The sequence below is a fragment of the Phocoena phocoena genome, chromosome 1 (genome assembly GCF_963924675.1).
Source record: "Phocoena phocoena chromosome 1, mPhoPho1.1, whole genome shotgun sequence".
Taxonomy (NCBI): Eukaryota; Metazoa; Chordata; class Mammalia; order Artiodactyla; family Phocoenidae; genus Phocoena; species Phocoena phocoena.
The window spans coordinates 153,132,999-153,150,783 of NC_089219.1; the positions used below are offsets into that span (position 1 = coordinate 153,132,999).

Sequence of the window (17,785 nt, forward strand, 5' to 3'; positions counted from 1 at the left end):
CACCTCCCCAAATGGGAGAGAGAACGCCCCAAAGAAAAGACCGACAGATACATTGAAGGGTACCTACCTTTGTCCGTTTGGGCTGCTTTAACTAAGTACCACACACTGGGTGGCTTATAAACAACAGAAATTTATTTCTCACAGTTCTGGAGGCTGGGAATTCCAAAATCAAGGGACCCCGGATTCAGTGCCTGGTGAGGGCCCGCTTTCTGGTTCATAGATGACTATGCTTTTGTTGTATCCTCACGTGGCAGAAAGGAGCAGGGAGCTCTCAGGGGTCTCTTTTATAAGGGCTACTAATCCTATTCATGAAGGCTCCATCCTCATGACCTAATCACCCATGAAGGCCCCCCACTTCCTAATATCATCACATGGAAGGTTAGGATTTCAACATATGATTTTGGGGGGCACAAACATTCATTTTATGGCAGTGCTCCAGGGAAAATCTGTTCAAAGCCCCCATCTAGCGTGGGGTACACCAGCTGTGAGCCTTGCCCCTGCATACCGAGTTTCTAGGCCCCTCCACCTCTCTGTCTTAGCCCTGAATGGAGAGCCAAGTTGTCCCAGGAGCTTGAATAAAATCTCTAGTTTGGAAGAGAAGACCAAAGCAAACAACACAGAGAAACCAGAGAAACACCAAGAGAAAAATTAGTCTGTAATTAATATCCTCAGAGGGAAAAAAAAATTAAAAAAAAAAATCCTCAGAGGGCATAAGAGAAAATTTTGCACTCATAAAACAAGGAGTGGGGGCTTCCCTGGTGGCGCAGTGGTTGAGAATCTGCCTGCCAATGCAGGGGACACAGGTTCGTGCCCTGGTCTGGGAAGATCCCACATGCCGCGGAGCAGCTAGGCCCGTGAGCCACAACTACTGAGCCTGCGCGTCAGGAGCCTGTGCTCCGCAACAAGGGAGGCCGCGATAGTGAGAGGCCCGCGCACCGCGATGGAGAGTGGCTCCCGCTCGCCGCAACTAGAGAAAGCCCTCGCACAGAAACGAAGACCCACACGCCAAAAATAAAAATAAATCAATTAAAAAACAAACAAACAAAAAACCAAGTAGTGGTTGCGATAAACATAGGAATAATCAAAGAATAAGAAAGGGCCTTCAGAGGTTAAAATTACGGGATAATTTTTTTTTAAGAAATAAAAGAGTCGGAACGTCAAGTTAAAGAAATCTCATAGAAGGTAGAACAACAACAAAAAAAAATCAGAAGATAAAATATAAGAAACTTAGAAAACAAACAGAAGTTTCAATATCCTACTAGTATGAGCTCCTGAAGGGAGAAAAAGAGAAAATGGAAGGGAAGAAATGACCAAAGAATTAATGCGGGACGATTTCCCAGAACGGAAGGACACGAATTTCCAGGTTGAGGGCATCCATTAAGTGGATGAAGCACATGAATGGAAGAAGACCCATGCCAGGGGTAAGGAAAGGTGGTGAAACCCACTAGAGATCAAACCATAGAAGAGTCTGGAATCAGAGTTGCACCGGACTTGTTAAAATCAGAAGATATTGGAAAAACAACTTCTAATTTCAGAGGGGAAATAAGTTTCAACCTAGCATTCTATTCACACCCAAACTCTAAAGGGTAAGGGTTGAATGGAAACACTTCTAGACCTGCCGGGACTCCAAGTGTTTACTTCTCCTGCACCCTTTCTCAGCAAGCTTCGGAACACATCTTCCACCTAAATACAAGTGTCACCTGAGAAAGAGGAAAACCCCAGAACCTGGACATAGGAAGCCACAGAGGAGAGCAGCAAAGAGATCCCCCAGGAGCACCGAGCCCCCAGGAGAAAATCCCACTGGTGCATTACCTGGGCATCACACCAGGCGGAAGGGGGTGTGGAACAGCTGGGCACAGAAAAACAAGGAGTGGGAAAGGGGCAGGACCAATGATGAACTGAATGAAAAGCAAAAAATTACACAAAGAAATGTCAGTGTAATACACCATCAATGTAAATTTAATTATAATAATCTAAGCACTGGCTTTTGATTTTGCCAAAGTTGGAGGGACGGAGCATAAGAGAGAGAAATCCTTAATTACCATAAAAGAAGAAGAAATAATGAATAAAACTGAAAAATTAAGAAATGGCAGTTTAACCATAACCTTTAGGAATATGGACAGCCATCAATAGCAAAATAGCTGAGAGAGCTGAAAGGCGTCGCCTCTGTAGAGCAGGATTGGAGATGCTGGTTATCCTTAAAAGTCTCTGAGTTCTATTGGATTTTAAAACTAGAGTATTTATATATGTCAATCCCAATCTCCCAATTCATCACACCACCACCACATACATACACTAATATGTATAAAATGGATAACTAATAAGAACCTGCTGTATAAAAAAAATTTTTTTTTTAATTTTAAGAAAAACCCGAGAGTATTTATTTTTCTGATAAAAAAGGAAAGCGAGAAGAAAGGGGTCCATTTTCTAGGAAATGTTCTCGGGATACAACCACTTCCCTATACTTCTGCTGGTGACACTCTAGCGCACAAACCCCTAGCACCCTCCCATCAGAACCACTGCCCCTGCATCACCACCCCCCACACAGCACAAACACACACATCCTCCACTGAGCTGCCCCACTGTGACCCCTCCTCTGGAAAAGGGACCTTCCAGTTTAAGCTTTGTTTGATAATGAAACAGACCACCAGTGCCATTTGGGGAAAAGCAGTTTATTGTGTTTCTAGCTTTCATGGCTCAGGCTATGCTGTCTGGTCCCACTACAGCGGGTGCATCTCATTTCAGGAGTACTCCTTTGACCAAGCTCTCCCACCAAGCCCCCCACCCCCTTGCCAATCCTGTCCTCCCCCCAGGTGCCTGTAGCTCCCAAGACCCGGGTGACCTGCCTTCAATTTTCCTGGGCCACCACTTGAGCAGGCCTCAGGTTGGGATCACCCCAACCCTGTGGCTGAATTCCTGTTCCTCCAAGGCCCCCAGAACAACCAGCTAAGGACACTTGGTTCCCTGCAGCTCCACCCCGCAGCTCCAAGACGCTCCCGGTCCCAGCCCCAATGCCTTCCAAGTAATTATTCCCTCTGGAGGGTCCACCCACACAAGGCAGCCCCGGCTGGTTATTAAACTCCGTTCCGGGTCTGTTTTTTCCTCTCAAGGCCCCAGCTGCTCATCTCTGCAAGCTCAGTGCTCCCATCTGATTGAAAAATTCCTCCCAGGAAGCAGCTGGGCCCTCCGGGGTTGGGGAGTTAAGCGTGACACAGGGAGGAATACAGGTGAAGAAAAGACGTGTCCATTTTTATCTTTTTTCCTGCTTTCCCGTTTGCTTTTTATGAACAGAAGCAGTATCAGCCCGGAGATATTTAGCTCCCCAATTCCAAGCCTCAGTGAGTCTGATCTCTTTGCCACCTTCCCCAGGGCAGTGGCCATGGCAAGAACTTTCCACTAAACTAATGCTGGTGGAAAAAAACCCATGCTCCTTTCAAAGTAGCAAAAATCAGCCTCTTGGGTACCACACAGCCTTCTCTCCCTGCACACTTCACCTCCGTTGGTCCCTCCCAGTCCTGGTCACAACCCCAAATCTCCTTGGGATCATTATCCTGGAGCAAAGTGGGACTTGGGGGCATTTTTAGAGAAACCCTGAGCACCACTTGTCTCCTGAGAGATTCCCAGAGCCCCACCACCCCTCTGAATGACCCTGCCCCCCACTCTGCACACCCAGCGTGGGATCTGAAGAGAGAGGAGAGGACGGGACCCAGGCGGGATTTATGCTTCTCGGGACTGGTTCTCACGTCATGAGTCTGCCCCAGGGGAAAGGGCAGGTGTGGCCCAGCCCTTCCCTTTGCCTCCAGCTCTGCTTCCCCGACCTCAGGTGACGCAGCCTGGGGCCTCGACGTGGGATCCTGGGGGGCTTCTGTGAGGAACACTGGACCCCTGGGCTGATGGGGCCTGCGAGATAACCCGGGAAAGGTCCCTACCCACGCGCCTTCCCTCCCACAGCCCAGGGCACCGGCAGGCCCAGGTTCAGAGGGAGATTCTCATGGAGTTCCACCCGCCTTCCAATCATCCTCACCCGACAGGGAAAATGGGTAGTAACAGGCTGGGCCACCTGGCAGGGAGTCAGGACACACAGAATCCTAAAAAATACTGGAGCGGACTGTCCCAGGGTCGGAGGTGACTGCACACAGGGCATTCGCTCTCGCTGGGTGCTGACTGCTCGACAGTTCTTCCTTAGAACGGAACTAAAACCGGATTCTTTCGCCCTGCCACCCTTTAAGGGCCTCAGCTCTGTACAATGAGGCTGTACAAACGGGTCTGACTCCAATTTCTGTGGAAGAACCTTCAAGGGCTTTATGATCCCTGGGGCTTCTCTCTCCCAGCTAAGCTTCTGCAGAGCTGCCCTCCACGAACCTTCACGGCTTGATTTCAGGATCCCTGCTCACTGTGAGTCCAGGCCACAGTCTTGATGGGATGTGATACGCAGTGTCTGGTCTCAGGATCTGAGCCCCACAGGAGTTGAGGGGGTGGGCTGAGAGCAGCGCGTGAGAAGACCATCCTCTGGTCCCTGCGACTCTGGTCTATAGTTTGACAGTTGTGTCTTTCCTGGGGAAGTTATTCACTCTTCTTATTCACACTTGTACCCACTGCTGGTCCCAGGGTCAGTGCTCACATGTGCTGCACCCACTGGCAGGAGACAGGGATGTGGGCAGGAAGGGCATTTTTGGTTGGAGAGTGCCTGGGGCCACAGAGGGCTTGGCCGGCTGTTGGGACCCCCAGCCCTGCCTTTGCCATAGAAGAGTCCTGAGTACTGACCTGAAATACAGGTGAGGGTCCTGCTGCACTGAGCCGGGCATCTAAACTGCAGTGAGGATGGGGCTTTAAAGGGCTCCCTCTCCCCCATCGGAGGCTCTGTGGGCTTGGCAGACTCAGCCACAGCCCAGCACCCCTCTCCTTCGCATCCCATTGGCTCTGCCGGTCATCTGTGACACACACGGCCCCAGAGAGGAGCCCGGAGTCACAAGGCAAAGCGCTCAGCTTGTCCTTCCCTAAGTTCTCTGAAGCCTCAGCTTCCTGTCTGAGCAGAGGGTCCCCACTTCACAGAGCTATGCAGAAGCAATGGTGTTCGTTTCTGTCACCTTTGTAACTCCAGCATCTAGAAAAGTGTCTACTATACAAGAAATGCTCAGTGGATACTTGCTAATAAATGAAAGAGCCCCGAGACCTACAGGGATGCTTAATAAATATTTATTCAACCTGACAAGAGAGATGTTCCCACTTTGAGGTGTTCTTAAAAGTTCTCCCCTGCCCTCAAATGCTTCCCCCAATGCCAACCGCAGGGCCTGAGAATTCTCCAGTGAGAGTTTATACCAAGAAACACCGAATTCTCCCATCACTTGGTGAGGGTGTTGTAATTTCAGAGATCCAAATGCATTAATTAGACAACACGTTGGCAACAGAGATTAGCGCCTCTGGTTAAGTTCTTACTGCCCACAGTCGGTGCAGAGAGCAGTGCCCTGAATACACAGGACTGGGATACTAGAGTGTCTACCCAGGAGGGTGCCCTGGGGCCACCCAGCAGCTGCTTCATCTTCCAGATCGGAGAACTGAAGCCCAGAGAGGGGAAGAGGTTCCCACGTCACACAGCAAGTTGGTGGTAGAGTCAGAACTAGAAGCCGGGTCCCCAACAGCGACGCCAGGGCTTCTCGCGCTGCTCATCACGGTTCACGGGGCACTCATTTGATAAGTATTAAGCACCACTCTGGGCGAGAGGCAGATGTACACACACAGAAATAATTCCGAGACAGGACAGTTGAGGTCTGTGCTCTCACAGAAGGCTCGTGTCTGCACTGTGGGAGCCCCCAGCAGAGACCGTCAATTCCAGGCTGAATCCGCACCTGCTTCACGGAGGAGATAGTGATACTGGAAGTGGGCCCTAAGAGTGAGCAGGGAGACGCCAGGAGAGGACATCCTAAGCGGAATAAATAGCACCCACCCTGGGATTCAGGGGCCAGGTGAGTGTGTGGTGAGCTGCCCCTGACTGCTTGTAAGCTACAAGAAAAAGGGAAGGGGGCAGAGACAGAGCCCAGAAAGGAGTTAAGGCCAAGCAGAAAGAGGAGGAGGGGTTGGAAGAACAGCTGCCCCACCTCGCTCTTTGGCAGAAGCCTCCCCACATCCCCAGGGCTGCCCTTCCCTTCCACCAATACTAGGTCAACTGAGGATGGACACACGCCCCCTGCCCCCAGGTGCCCACTTCCAGAGGAAGGGCTGTGCTGCGCTTTCCCATAAACAGCCACTGCCGACAGAGACTTGGAGGGAAGCAGCATCGAGGCCCCTGGCTCTGGCTCTGTCAGGGAACGAGCCAGGAGGGGTCACCCATGTTCCAGATGGGAACACTGAGATGCAGCCTAGGAGAAGCTAGGCAGGGGCACAGCCAAGGTTAACCCAGAAGACAGAGCTACAAAGGCAAGGGGTGAGGGAGACTGGCTGAGGGACGGGAAACCTGGGTTCCATGCTTGTCCCAGCCCTGCCCTTGTCCCCTAGCAGTGTTGTTTCTCATCAGCCTCTGTCTTCCCTGAGGGGTCACAGGGCCAGGCCGAGACAGGGCTACTGGCGTCACTGGGCACAGCCTTGCTTTCCCACAACCTTCCTTCCTCTGGGCCCCCTGCTCCGCGTCAGAAGCCTGATCACCCTTCACCCACTTAGCTCAGTCCCACGGAGGGATTTATTACTGGCTGCCCTGTCATCTGCCCCACGGTAATAAATTAGGGCAGAGCAGAATCGCAGGCATCCCAAGTGTGGAGCGTACAAAAGGAGAAGGGTCCTTCAGGGGATCCCAGAGAGAGCTGGGACACAGGCAAAGCGTAGATCCACGGGAAGCGTGGACCAGTGGAGCAGAATGCCTCGCTGGGGACTCCTGCTGGTGCTCTGTGGCTCCTGCACCTTCGGTCTCCCCCCAGACACTGGCGCCTTCAGACGGTAACTGGGAGAGAGGGTGGCAGGGGAGAAGGGATCCTCATTTTCCTAACACCTAGGCTTTCAGATATGTGATGTCACCCAGTCCTCACGATCAGCAGGGCAGCAAGGTTTATGGTTCCATTCAGAGAGGTCAGGTGACTCGCCCAATATCACACAGCCAGCAGTGGCACTAGTTAAGCCTGGAAGCAGTGTCTTTTGATCCCTGACCAGAGCTTTCACTTCCTGCATAGATCACCATGCTAGGCAGTGGGGGCACCCAGGGATGACTGAGACATACTCCCTGCCCCTCAGGAGCTCACAGCCTAATTACTAAGAGGGGTGCAGTACAGTTAAGTCTACCAGGGAAGCAGCACAGCAGTGATTAAATGCAAGGCTTCCAGAATTGGGTAGTCTTGGTTTAAATTCTGCTCCACTAGCAGAGCCAACTAGCTCTGGAACCACGGGCAAGACAGTGAACCTCTCCAGGTCTCAGTTTACCATTTTTAAACACCTATTTTACAGAGCTGCTTTGAAGATTGAATGAGATATTGCATGTAGATCCCTCGGCCTGGTGCAGGCACGCTGTAAAAACCCAGCTGTTATCATACTCCAGGGTGGGTTATCACAACTGTTAAAAGAAAGGCTTAAGGCAGCCCAAAGGTGGGAGGAGAGAGACCTAACATCCATGTTTGGTGCCAGGCCCTGTGGGAACAAGCAATTCTTCAAGGCTGCAGAAGGGGAGAGGCGGGGGGGTGGGGGGCCTGTGGAGAAAGGGTTTCAGGTTGGGGAGTGCAGATGGGACCAGAAGATCTGAAGGTAAGAGGGCAGGTTTTAATAACAGTAAGAGTTGCTAAGTCTGTAAAATGCTGAGGAATTCACAGGATCGTTTCCCGTATCTCATCTCAAATCATCCTCCAAACAACTCAGCAGTCCCATTTTGCAGCTGGGGACACTGAGGCTCCCGGAGGTCACAAGTAAGAGGCTGAGCCTGGGCACGCACTGGGCCTTTTGTTTCCAAAGCTGGTTTCCCCTGCTCCAAGGCTCATGGAGAGTAGCTGCTGGGTTGGGGGCATGGTGTGAGAGAGCGGGGGGGCTTCCCAGAGGCAGCGTGTGCCTGAGCGCGGCCCCACCCCCAGGATAAAGGCAGGGAAAGGTGGAAATATTCTCCCTTGTTCTCTTCAGAAAGAGAAGAAGAATGGAATTGGGCCAAGGTGAAGAGGGAGTCAGGCTTTTAAAACATACTTACAGGAATTTTGCTACCTGCCACGTGCAGGGCATGATGCAAGGCTCTCTGAGAGATCCAAACAGCAGACCCCATTCTCAAGGTGCGTCCTTGCCTTTTACATACACAAATGCCTTTTACTTATGAGCAGTGGGCAGCTTGCTTAATCTGCAAAGTGCTTCTCCGTGGTAGGTACTGCCATTCAGTCCATTGTTACAGAGGAGTTAATGGGAGCTCAGAAAAGGCCCAGAGAGGTTAGGTAAATTGCTCAGAATCACGCTGGTAGGAAGAGATTCAAGCATGTCCCCACAACCACTATGCCCTCAGCACCAGGCTGTGCAGTGCTGGCTGTGAGCACCCCGCGAAAACGGAACAGGAGCCCAAGCAAAGGTGAGGCCATTGTGGAGGGAGTTCATGGAGCAAGCTTCCCAGGACGGGGACGGGGGGTGCATGCTAGGCTTCCAAGGATGAACGTGCTGGGGTGTGGGGAGGGAAGGGGAAGGGGAGAAGGAAGGGACTTTCTAAAAGGAGAAAGGTAAAAGTAAAGGTCCAGAGCTGAGGTTGTTCATAGTAAATAGTGGAAAATGAGCCCTCCTTGGGGTCAAGCCTTCTCTGCCCCTCCATTTTCCCATCTGTAAAATGAGAATAGTAAAATTACCCAGCTCATGAGATGGCTGAGAATCAAAGAAGATCACAATTGCTAAAATACTTTGTTGAAGAGCAGACTATGTTATGAATTTAACAAGTCATTTCCGTTAAAATATTATATCGACAGGCGTGAAAGTTGCCTTCATGTTTGTGGGCATAATGGGGTACACAGAATACACGAGGTGTGAGCAGGAAAGGATAGTACCAAGTACAGAAAGAGGGATACTCCAGACACTGGGCTGCAACCCTGGGACCCCCCACCAACAGCTCAGGACATCCTCCAGCCCCTGGCACACAGCCTTCGTGTCAGAGCCCAGGGGACCCTATATGGGAAACAGGGCTGATCACGCCGCTTTAAATGTCTGCTCCATCGCTTCTGAGGCACCTCACTCCTTATCATAAAGTGAGGATAACGACAGCCAGCTTGCAGAGTTGTCATGAGGCTTACATGGGTGGGGTGGCGTGCACAGTGTTTGGCACTCATGTGGTGGCAGCTCAGTGAGTTTCCCAGGTCTAATTCTGCCTCCCAAAGCTGATAGGAAAGTGTCAGGACAAGAAGCCGAGGGACCGGGACTTAGGCTTCAGAAGGCACATCTTTCCAAGGACAGGCTGCACAGGCACTCTGGAGACGCCCACCTCTCCCCCACCGCACCCAGTTCAATCGGTCCTCTCCACCCCACTGTCCTGGCTGGGCCCCTGCCCGCAGCATCCCACAGCCCCCACAGGCCACTGAGGGTGTCTGCTGCCACCTGCAGGCCCCATGTGGCACTGCCCCCTCCTGCCCAGCCTTGAGAGGGGCGCTCCCAGTCTTCATCTCCTTGGAGGGGAAGTCAGTGCTGTTTCCTCCTCTGTCTCCTGGCCTGCTGGTGCTCCTTGAAGGCAGTGATGATCTTTACATCCTAGTATCCAGCACGGTGCAGGCACAGGGTAGGTGTTCAACCTGTGACTACGGAATGAACGAATGAACAAATGGCCTTGCAGTGATAAGGATCAAAAGTAGACAACAGGAGGAGTTAGTTGAGGGTTATTTAATACCAGCGTAGGTGACCATGGAGGTTTGTAAATTCTCCTTTAGAGGCCTAAGGGCTCAAGAGTGATTCTTAGGTGCCTGGGCTAAGGTTAGGGGTAGTGGTGTCAGAAGCTTCCGGAACTCTACCATTATTATGGGGCAGGACAGAGCCCTTCTACTTTTTCTTACTGCGTCACGGGCCAGGATCTTCCTCAAGAAAATGCCCTCCGTCTGGGAAAGCCTGAAGGAGCGAGGCGTGGACGTGGCCAGGCTGGGTGCTGAGTGGAGCCAGCTCACCAAGACACTCTCCTTTGGCAACCGCACCTCCCCCGTGGTGCTCACCAACTACCTGGATGTGAGTGCCCAGCTCGGTCCCTTGGCCCCCAGCACCTGCCCTCTCCTTTTTCTCTCGGGCCTAAGGCTTTCTTTGCCCTTTTTGAGCACCTCACGAAATTCCCATTTCACAGCTGGAAAGCCTGAGGCACAGAGGGCAGGAAGGAGCCCAGAGGCAGGGTCAGGTTTGGAACTTAGGAATCCAGGCTCTGGGCCCCAAGCCCAGGTGCCAGGGGTGGGCAGGAGGGGTGTATGACCTCAGATGCAGGTTTCTGTGACCAGGCTCAGTGCAGCTTGACTACATACTGCATCAGTGGTTCCTTAAGGCTTGGGGCACCTTCCTGCTTCATTTGCAGTACTTTTATTTTGCCCTCTTGTCTCATCGAGCCTCCCACTTCCTGGGAATTCATAAGACAGTGCTAAGCCTCCCACCCCATCCCTGCTGGAAAATGGAAGCCCAGAGAGCCTGCATGATCTGCCTCATCCAGCCCCAAGTGCCAAGGGGGTATCAGGCAAGACCCCAAGTCCCAAGGCTCCCCGAGTCCCTCAAGCCACCTCTTTCGTTTCATCCCTGCAGACCCAGTACTATGGTGAGATCGGCATTGGCACCCCACCACAGACCTTCAAAGTCATCTTTGACACGGGCTCAGCCAACCTCTGGGTGCCCTCCACCAAGTGCAGCCCTCTCTACACGGCCTGTGGTGAGACCCGGGGTGCCTCCTCAAAGCCCCTGCCCTGTCATGCTTGGGCAGTCCCACCTCACACCCAGTTAAATCCCTCCTGCTACCACTTGAGCTGCTACCTCTCCGCCTCTGCTCCCACTGCCCCTGAGAAGAGAGAAGAAAATGTCCCCCATTTTTCTTATATGGCCACCAAGGTAAAAAAAAAAAAAAAAAAAAGGCAGGCTCCAGGAGCCCCCAGCCCACCCAGAAAGCCATTTGTCACTCCTCCTGAGATTGGGAGAGGACTGAATTCTCAGACCCATCCCAGGCTCCTGGGCTCTGCCGTCCTTACCCTCCATGAACTTACTGAATGCTTACTGTGACCAGAATCTTCTCCCCACCCTAGTGTTAGCAATTACTTTAAAATACTTCACTTGAGACAAAATTCTCAGAGACATGAGCACATTACAGGGGACCGAGGTACACAGTCCTTGATTGATGAAACACATTTTCCAAGCCTCCAAGCTCAGGGCCACCCTGTCTCTGCACTCAGGCCTCAACACATGGGCCATAGCCAGCGCCTGCCCCCGAGCCCCCTGCCTGGGCCTCCCTTGGCCCTGAGCCTATGTCTCCCTGCCAGAGATTCACAGCCTCTACGACTCCTCGGAATCCTCCAGCTATGTGGAGAATGGGACGGAATTCACCATCCACTATGGATCTGGGAAGGTCAAAGGCTTCCTGAGCCAGGACCTGGTGACTGTAAGTGAGGCCATCCCAGGTCATCTGACCTCCTGCCCATCTTGTCCCTAGACGCCTCCTGCCAGCCTAGGGCCTGTGGTTGGGGAAGGTACAGGCCCGTCCACCTTGGAGCCCGGAGAGCTGAAGAGCACCCTCCTTTGCTACTTCTCTCCAGAGCTGCAAAGGACCTGGGGCAGAGCAGACCTGAGCTCCTGGCTCAACCTGGGTGATCTGTGGAGGCCTTTCCATCTAATGCACTCATAGGGTTTGTCCTGAGCCCCACAGCCTGCAGTCAGGTAACCTGCCTGAGGTCACCCAGCTCTGACTGGGCTCTTAACTAGACCCTAGACTGAAATCCAGAGTCAGAGTCGGGGTCAGGGGTCAGGGGTCAGGGGTATTGTCATCCTTAGGGTCAGCATCACTTTTGGAGTCAGGCTTAGGTTTTAAGGTCATAGTTGAGTTCAGAGTTTGGGATTAGGGTCAGTCCTGGTTTTCACTGTCACTTGGCCTGTGTCTGACCCTCCTCCATTTCTGGGTTTCTCCAGCTACTGCTCTGACAGAGTTAGGGGAAGGGTACATATGGAACTGAGAGGAAATCAGTATGAGCCCTTACTCCCCCTTGTCCGTGAAATTAGGGAAAAAGGATCATGAAGGGCAGGCCTGGCTGTGCTGGAGAAATCCTCGGCCCATCATGGGGGTAGGGGACCAAAACCCAGTCCTGCCGATGTGAAAGCTGGGCCACTGGGGAGCTCCTGGCATCTTTTCTTCTACTACTATTGCTTGGCAATACCACCTTCTCAGCCTCTGCCCCTTCCAGTCCCTCTGGACTCTGCCACCTACATGTTTATTAGGAGAGGTGATATGCATGTAGTGTTGATGAAATGGTCTTACTCCAGATTGTCACACCCTGGGGCCCATGTGTGCCCCGAGGCCCCAGTGTGGAAGCCTAGACCAGACCCTGGCCAGGGTACAGGCTGTGGGCTTGGTCTCCTCTGGTCCTTCCTCCAACAGGTGGGCGGAATCACAGTCACACAGACGTTTGGAGAGGTCACGGAGCTGCCCCTGATACCTTTCATGCTGGCCAAGTTTGATGGTGTTCTGGGCATGGGCTTCCCTGCACAGGCCATTGGGGGGGTCACCCCCGTCTTTGACCACATCCTCTCCCAAAGGGTGCTGAAGGAGGACGTCTTCTCTGTCTACTACAGCAGGTAGGCCTGGACTCCAGGGGCAGAGGCGGGGAGAGGGAAGGAGGCAGGAGAGCTGGGAGGGTAGGAAGAGAGTTCTAGGCCAGGATTTTGATGTATTCAGGATCAGGTGGTATTCAATCCATATCTAGAGCTATACTATCCAGTATGGAAGCCAATGCTTAAATTAAAATTAATTAAAACTAGGCATTCAAATCCTTAGTCACACTACATATTTCAAGTACGCAGCAGCCACAGTGACTAGTGGCTACCACTTGGGATAGTACAGGTGTAGCGCATTTCCATCTTTGTGGAAACTTCTTTTACTTTCTGTTCAGTTCAGCACTGCTCTAGACCAAGAGGAGAATGCAGTGTGGGGGTGATGGAAAGTAAGGCATTGCCGTGGCTGGCGGACCTCCCCGTAAGGGCCCTGGCTTCTCTCACATAGACAGCTGACTTCATTCATTCATTAATCCCCTCATTTATCTGCTCATTCACTGATTCAACAAACACTGGGCGCTGATATGACAAGCATTGTGTGAGGCTCTGGGGGTACAGCCACGAACACAGTGTGCAAGACGGAGTCCCTGCCCTCACAGAGCTTACAGTCCGGCAGGGAAGACAAGAAACATGACAACGTGATGGGCAACAACAGGGGACGTGAGGCTGAAACCCCATGCTTTCAATACTAGGCTGAGCTTATGTACAGTTTAGCCAATCTTGGGGAAGCTGCTCTCAGCTGTTGAGTAGAAATGTGATCTGCTCTCAGCTGTTCGGTATGAGCTGGAGACAAGAGATCATGAGGGTGCGAACAGGAGGCCAGTAGCAGCGAGGACAGAGGGGAGGGTCAGTGTCCAGAGAAATCACAGAGATGAAATGAAAAGGAGTGTCTGGCTTGATGAGAGAAAGGGAGGGATTGAGAAAAGGCCACCAATAGGCTGTGAGGGGCCGTCTTGGGAAGAGGTGTTTTAGAGGCCAGGCAAGGGCAGATGGCAAGCAGTGAAGAGGTGGATGTGTGTCAGGAAGGCAAAGGCAGATGTAGGCTGCCCTGAGAAATTCGTCTGGGGAGGGAATGCCAGGTGGGGTGCAGACAGAGCTGCACAGAGAAGCAGGGAAAAGAAGGGTGGGTGTTTTAAAATGCTGGAGGATGCCTGAGTGTGCTTGCAGGTGGAGGAAGAAGCCAGTGGAAAGTGACAGGTTGAAAATGTGGGAAGAAGGAGGAGGTAACTGAGGGTATAGGAGCCTGGAGGCCATGGAAGGGAGTAGGATCCCAGCAAACAGGAGGAAGGCGGGCCTTGTTGCGGAGAGGGCCTGCCTCTTCCTTTACACTGGGATGAGAAGGAGGCAACATCCAGAGAGAGCTTGAAGTTTGGGGAGAGAGGCAGAGGGAAATTGTGCCAGCACATATGCGTATGTACTGGATTTATAAAAATGCAATTAATTGCACTTGCACAAATAACGTGCAACCTACACGCTGTGCACCCATGTGCATGCACACTTGCCTTCTACTATGAATGCTGGAAAATCGCATCTCTCTCTCTCTCTTTGTCTCTCTGTCTCTGTCTCTGTCTCTCTCTCTCACACACACACACACACACACACATAGAGGAAACCAGCCCTAAGGTAGGCCCTGAGCTTTGGGAGGCATCAAGCCACCTGGAGGAGAGGAAAGCAAGGGGCATCAGCTTCGGATTGGGCACCAGGAGCCCTGGCTCCAGTCCCCCACTCAGGCAAGTGACTTCACCTCCTGGTGACTCCATTGCCTGTAGGGTAAAAAGAGTGCGTGATACCCACCCTGCCAAACAACAGGCTGGTGGGGCTCACCTGAAACAAAGTCTTCCTTTCTGCTGTGTCTCCTTCTCTGCAGAAATTCCAAGTGAGGAGACGGAAACCCCCCCACTTGGCCCTGACCCTCCAGAGCACCTGGCCCAGAATCACACCTGCCACCTGCCCAAAACTCACCTCAGCAGACCCAGGCTCCACTGGAGGCCCAAGCTCTCTGCTCCACCTTCCCGCTCTCCTCACGTCCCTGCCCACCCCCACCCGACGGCTCCCAGAGGCCCATCCCATGTCCCGTGCACCTGCGCAGCACACAGATACCCGAACCCAAGTGAGGGTGGGGCTGATTTGTGTCTTGTTTGCATTCTACTCACCGTCCGCGTGCCTGTTCCTTCTCTGTGACCTCTCTGGGGGTGCTTTATTCGGCGCAGCCGGACCCTCCTGGAACCACCTCTGACTGGGCTTGGGAAGGGGCAAGAAAGGTGGAGAAGCGGCATGGTCTGCAGCTCCCCAGCCTTGCCGTCCGCCCCGCCTTCCTCTGCCCCACCCTGCACCTGTGCCCAACTCCCCTCGTTGCTGGGGTTACTGAGTCTCCAGGTTGTGGGTCTCCAAGAGCTTCTGATCTTCCCTTTAGGAATTCCCACTTGCTGGGGGGAGAGATCGTGCTGGGAGGCAGCGACCCCCAGTATTACCAAGAGAATTTCCACTACGTGAGCGTCAGCAAGACTGGCTCCTGGCAGATCAGAATGAAAGGGTCAGGAATCCTCAACCCTCCTCACTCTCTAAAAATGCTGCTGCTGCCGTGGGTGGGGTCTGGAAGGGGCAGGGTTACCATCCTGCCCTCTCTCCTACTGCAGCCGCTTCTTAAGGTCTGGCCAACACTTGCTCTCTGCCTGCTTTGTCCGGGGATGGGGAACACTGAGATATACGGTTCAGAGGGGAGGGGGCCTACTGGGAGGAAGCGGAGGGTCACTAAGCCACACGCCGAGGGAGGGGGCAGCACCTCTCTTCTTCCAGCTCACGCATTACCCCTCCTTCACTGAATCACTGGACCACCAGCACTCCCTCCCATCATCTGCCCTCACTCAGGAAAGCCATGCAGCCTGGTGGTGCCCCATCAGCCTGCTGTCCATCTGTCTGTCTGACCGTGTGGCCTTCCCCAGGGTGTCTGTGAGGTCGACAACTTTGCTCTGTGAGGAGGGCTGCATGGTAGTGGTGGATACCGGTGCATCTTACATTTCGGGTCCCACCAGCTCCTTAAGGCTGCTCATGGAGACCCTGGGGGCCAAGGAGCTGAGCACAGATGAAGTAAGGAGCTGGCGGGGAGGGCGCTAGGGGTGGGGGGAGCACCACCTGGTCCAGGCCCCCAAATGACCCTAGGAAACATTCGGTCCCAAATGAGACCATTTCAGGCCTGCCTCTCACATTCTTCCCATGTGTGGCTTGATCCTTGGTCCCTGGGAGAGGGGATTGGGGACTTGGGGACTGTGCCCAGCCCTCTCCAGGAGAAGGGCCGGGCCACAAGCACAGGGCTATGTCTGCTGGGGGACCTCCCACACTCAAAGGGGCTCCCTTGACCCTCCCCACCGCCAGTATGTCGTGAACTGTAACCAAGTGCCCACACTCCCTGACATCTCCTTCCACCTCGGAGGCAGAGCCTACACGCTCACCAGCGCGGACTATGTATTACAGGTGAGACTCTAGTCTGCCCCTCGGCAACAGGGAGGGAGGGTGGGCAGGGGCCCTCAAAAAGAGACAAGTCATTATGCACAGATTACCTGCTAGACCAGTTGTTCTCAAACGTGGCTGCACACTAGGGTCACCTGGGAGCTTTTAAAAATCCCAGTAATAAGCCACATCCCACACCTATCGATACCTCTGGGGGTGGTACCTGGGCATCAATGTTTTCAAAACTCCCCAGGTGATTCCAACTTGCCGCCAAATTTGAGGATCACTGTACTCATCTCCTGATCTCCGTTCTCATCCAACGCCCCCAGTAATGCTATGCTCCTATACTCTTACCTGCTTTTTATGTTCAGTGGGTTTAGAGGTGTTAACTACCTCGTCTAGGACCAGAAGCTCTGCCAGACTGTAAGCTCCTGAAGGCAGTGCTGTGCCTGATGCATTGTTAGCAGCATCCAGCTTAGCGCCTGCCTCTCGGAGGGGTGCAATCCATGATGGTTCAAAGGGCCGGGATGTGATGGAGGCCCGGTGTGGATGGGGGACTGGTGGGGAGATGTTGCTGAGGATGGCTGCTGGAGTCAGGCCACGTGGTTATCAGCTGGGCAGTGTGGAAACCCTCTTGCTTCCTGCCAGGACCCCTACAATAGCGATGATCTGTGTACACTGGCCCTCCATGGTCTGGACGTCCCACCGCCCACGGGGCCAGTCTGGGTCCTGGGTGCCAGTTTCATCCGCAAGTTCTACACGGAGTTTGATCGGCGTAACAATCGCATTGGCTTTGCCCTGGCCCGCTGAGGCCCTCTGCTGCCCTGCAGGTCCTGCCCTCAGCTCCAGCCCAGAGCTGGAGCACTCTCTGGGACTCTCCAACCCCTGCCTGTGCTTGTGCCCTCACTCAGGGGCATGGAGCACCTCCTGGATGTGCGCCCTGCCCCCAGCACCAGCTCTTCCCTACTTTGAGGACAAACAGAATAAAGACTTCATGTTCACAACCCCACTGTACCTGGGTTCACTAGGGTTTGAAACAGAGGGAAGCACAAGCAAGAGATCGTGTGCAGACAGGAACGTGACAGAATGACAAACTGTACGTTCACTCAGAAGCACAGGTTCCTGCGTGCAGGGCTGATGCCATCCATCTGACATCAGCGGGGTTCGAGTGGAGTTGAAGGTTTACACAACCTTGGGTGGGAAGTTTGCAGAGAGCCAGCCCCTTGAGGACCAGGGCTAACACTGTGGCAGTGGACTGTGGGCCAGAAAGATGGTCCCAGCTCATGGAAGCCAGCCTCAAGCTCAGGCTCTGCACTCGGGCACTGCAACCCCCCCACCCCACATCGCCATTTACCCATGCAGTCTAAGGCACCAACACCTAAAAACGTAGAACACCAGAGATCCGACCGATGCTCCCTTTTTACATGTGGAGAAACTGAGGCACAGAGAATGAAAGCACTTGGCCGAGAGTGCTCAGTGAAGCGTGAAAAATCAAAACTAGGAGGCTGCCCGTCTGACTCAGGTCTGGGGGCCTTCCCACCTTGCCACATGCAGTTGTACCTTCACAGGTTCAGAGCTTCACCCACCCTGGTATGGGGCCAGGTGCACAAGCACACAGATGTATGCACTGCTGTCT

The 17,785-nt window shown here is 53.2% G+C and overlaps 1 protein-coding gene across 2 annotated transcripts; it reads left to right on the forward strand.

The window, feature by feature from the left end:
- Positions 1-6,830: 6,830 nt before the first annotated feature.
- On the forward strand, positions 6,831-17,149 carry REN (renin). Of its 2 annotated transcripts, XM_065888030.1 has the most exons (10): positions 6,836-6,927; positions 9,990-10,140; positions 10,696-10,819; positions 11,421-11,539; positions 12,530-12,726; positions 14,570-14,578; positions 15,116-15,235; positions 15,645-15,789; positions 16,075-16,173; positions 16,798-16,959. In XM_065888030.1, exons 1-10 carry the CDS (start codon positions 6,848-6,850, stop codon positions 16,957-16,959), a joined length of 1,206 nt encoding a protein of 401 aa, XP_065744102.1. In that variant the 5' UTR covers positions 6,836-6,847. The 2 variants fall into 2 exon arrangements, with proteins under 2 accessions (XP_065744094.1, XP_065744102.1); XM_065888022.1 differs by lacking the exon at positions 14,570-14,578 and having other exon boundaries at positions 6,831-6,927; positions 16,798-17,149.
- Positions 17,150-17,785: the final 636 nt, after the last annotated feature.

Coding starts and splice junctions, on each gene's coding strand:
- REN (XM_065888030.1), top strand. CDS start 6,848: ATGCCTCGCTGGGGACTCCTGCTGGTGCTCTGTGGCTCCTGCACCTTC. Junction 10,820..11,420: donor CCCTCTCTACACGGCCTGTG/GTGAGACCCGGG, acceptor TCTCCCTGCCAG/AGATTCACAGCCTCTACGAC. Junction 15,236..15,644: donor TGGCAGATCAGAATGAAAGG/GTCAGGAATCCT, acceptor GGCCTTCCCCAG/GGTGTCTGTGAGGTCGACAA.